General features: G+C 40.8%; 1 protein-coding gene across 1 annotated transcript; it reads left to right on the forward strand.

Moving 5' to 3' along the window:
• Positions 1-66: 66 nt before the first annotated feature.
• Positions 67-1,467, forward strand: LOC102258451 (transmembrane protein 169-like). Its single transcript, XM_005853012.2, has 2 exons — positions 67-584; positions 772-1,467. The coding sequence occupies exons 1-2, from the start codon at positions 314-316 to the stop codon at positions 807-809; spliced, it is 309 nt and encodes a 102-aa protein (XP_005853074.1). The 5' UTR covers positions 67-313; the 3' UTR covers positions 810-1,467.
• The last annotated feature ends 280 nt before the right edge of the window (positions 1,468-1,747 follow it).

Below are 1,747 nucleotides of genomic sequence, written 5' to 3' on the forward strand. Positions count from 1 at the left end.
CTCTCTGAAATCAATAAAAATAGATTTAAATTCTTTTTTAAATGCAGAAATAAAGTGTTATGAGAAGTAAAGTGAAATAAAGTGTTATGAGATGTAAAAGGAGGTGAAGACTTGCCAAGTTGAGGATCATTTCCCAAATTCCTTTTCAGCTCACCCCTGTTGATGGCTCTGCTTTCCTATCTTTCAAGTTGCACTCATCATTGGGCTATCTTTGCATAGCCCCATCCAGGAAGAAGCTCTGGGATGTGTGGATTGTAAATTTGCCCAAGCAAGTTGGACTCTTCACAAGGAATAACCAGACGTGAGGACTAAAATGGAAGAGTTGGCACCAGTGGAAAGTCAGGGCCAGCTTCCAAGCCCACACCATGGCTCTCTGAGGAAGGCCGTGGCAGCTGCCCTGGCCCTGGATGGGGAATCCACAATGGGTCGCAGGAAAAAGAAGAGGAAGGAGTCCCGCCCAGAATCTATTATCATCTACCGGTCAGAGAGTGAGAAAGTGGATGAGGAGCCTGGGGAATCAGAAGGTGGAGACCAGCCTAAAGAGGAGGAAGGAGCCGACTTCCTAGACTATCCTGCCGATGATGGTAAGTCTCTCTGGGGCCACTTGCTTAAAGCCATGGGAAGGAAACCAAATGAGGATCCTCCAGAAAACAAACAGGCATTTGATCACTGACCTATTTCTTCTTGTTGATACATTTCTTCTCACAAAGTTGCAGTCTTCATTTAATGAATCAACAATATTTATTGAATACTTATTATGTTCTCTTCTAGGTAATATGGAGGAGATCTCGCCCTTTTGGAACTTCTAGTGTAATGAAAGAGATTAATTTATACACAAAATTTAGTAATACAAGCATACTGTGCTAATCGCTTAATACATGTAAGATAAAGAAACAATAATAGTTGGCTTTCATAATAATCAGGAAAATGCAAGTTATAACAACAGTGAGTTATAGTATTCCCTCACATTTAGGATGGCAAAAAAATGGATAAAATCTAAAAACATCAATGTGAGGAAGTGTACATATGCTCATACACCTCAAGTGGAAGTGGAATTGCTTTAATCACTTTGTAGGGGAAATTGTCAATTTTTATTAAATTCAAAATATGCATTCCTGTGTCCTGGAAATTCTCAGTATCTACCCCATGCAATTTATGCCCATGTGCATAAGGAAGCATGTGTAAGCATATTTGTTGCTGCTAATGAAGTTGTGGAATGTCTGTATTGAGCATCACTGTGTAGCAACAAATGGGTGAGGTAGATCTATGTGTGTAGATGGATTCATCTCTAAACATATACCCACGGTGAACAAGCAACATCCCTGCTCTCATGCAGTTGACCTTCTAATGGAAGGAAGACAGACAGTGAGCAAGTCAGCAAATAAAAGATTATTCAGGTAATGGTTCAAGTTTCCAAGACAATAAATCACGGTGATGGGAATATGAGTAACTGGGAGAGAGAGATTGCATGGATGTGCAAGGGCTTTCTGAGGATGTGAGGTTTGAGCTGATCTGAATGATATGAAGGAATCAGCAATGAAAAGATCTTGGGCAGAGCTTTTAGAGGAGGGAGAACAGCAAAGGCAAAGACCCCAAGGTGGGAACACCATTGCTTGTTTCTGGAATAGAGTATTTTCTGTTAGTGAGTGTAGAGAACAAGGAATGGTGAGAGGTCAGAAAGGTGCAGGGTCAGATCACATTGGGCCTTGCAGGTCATAGTAAAGAGTTTAGGATTTATTGTAAGTTC

Source organism: Myotis brandtii, unplaced genomic scaffold (assembly GCF_000412655.1).
Source record: "Myotis brandtii unplaced genomic scaffold, ASM41265v1 C42586520, whole genome shotgun sequence".
NCBI lineage: Eukaryota > Metazoa > Chordata > Mammalia > Chiroptera > Vespertilionidae > Myotis > Myotis brandtii.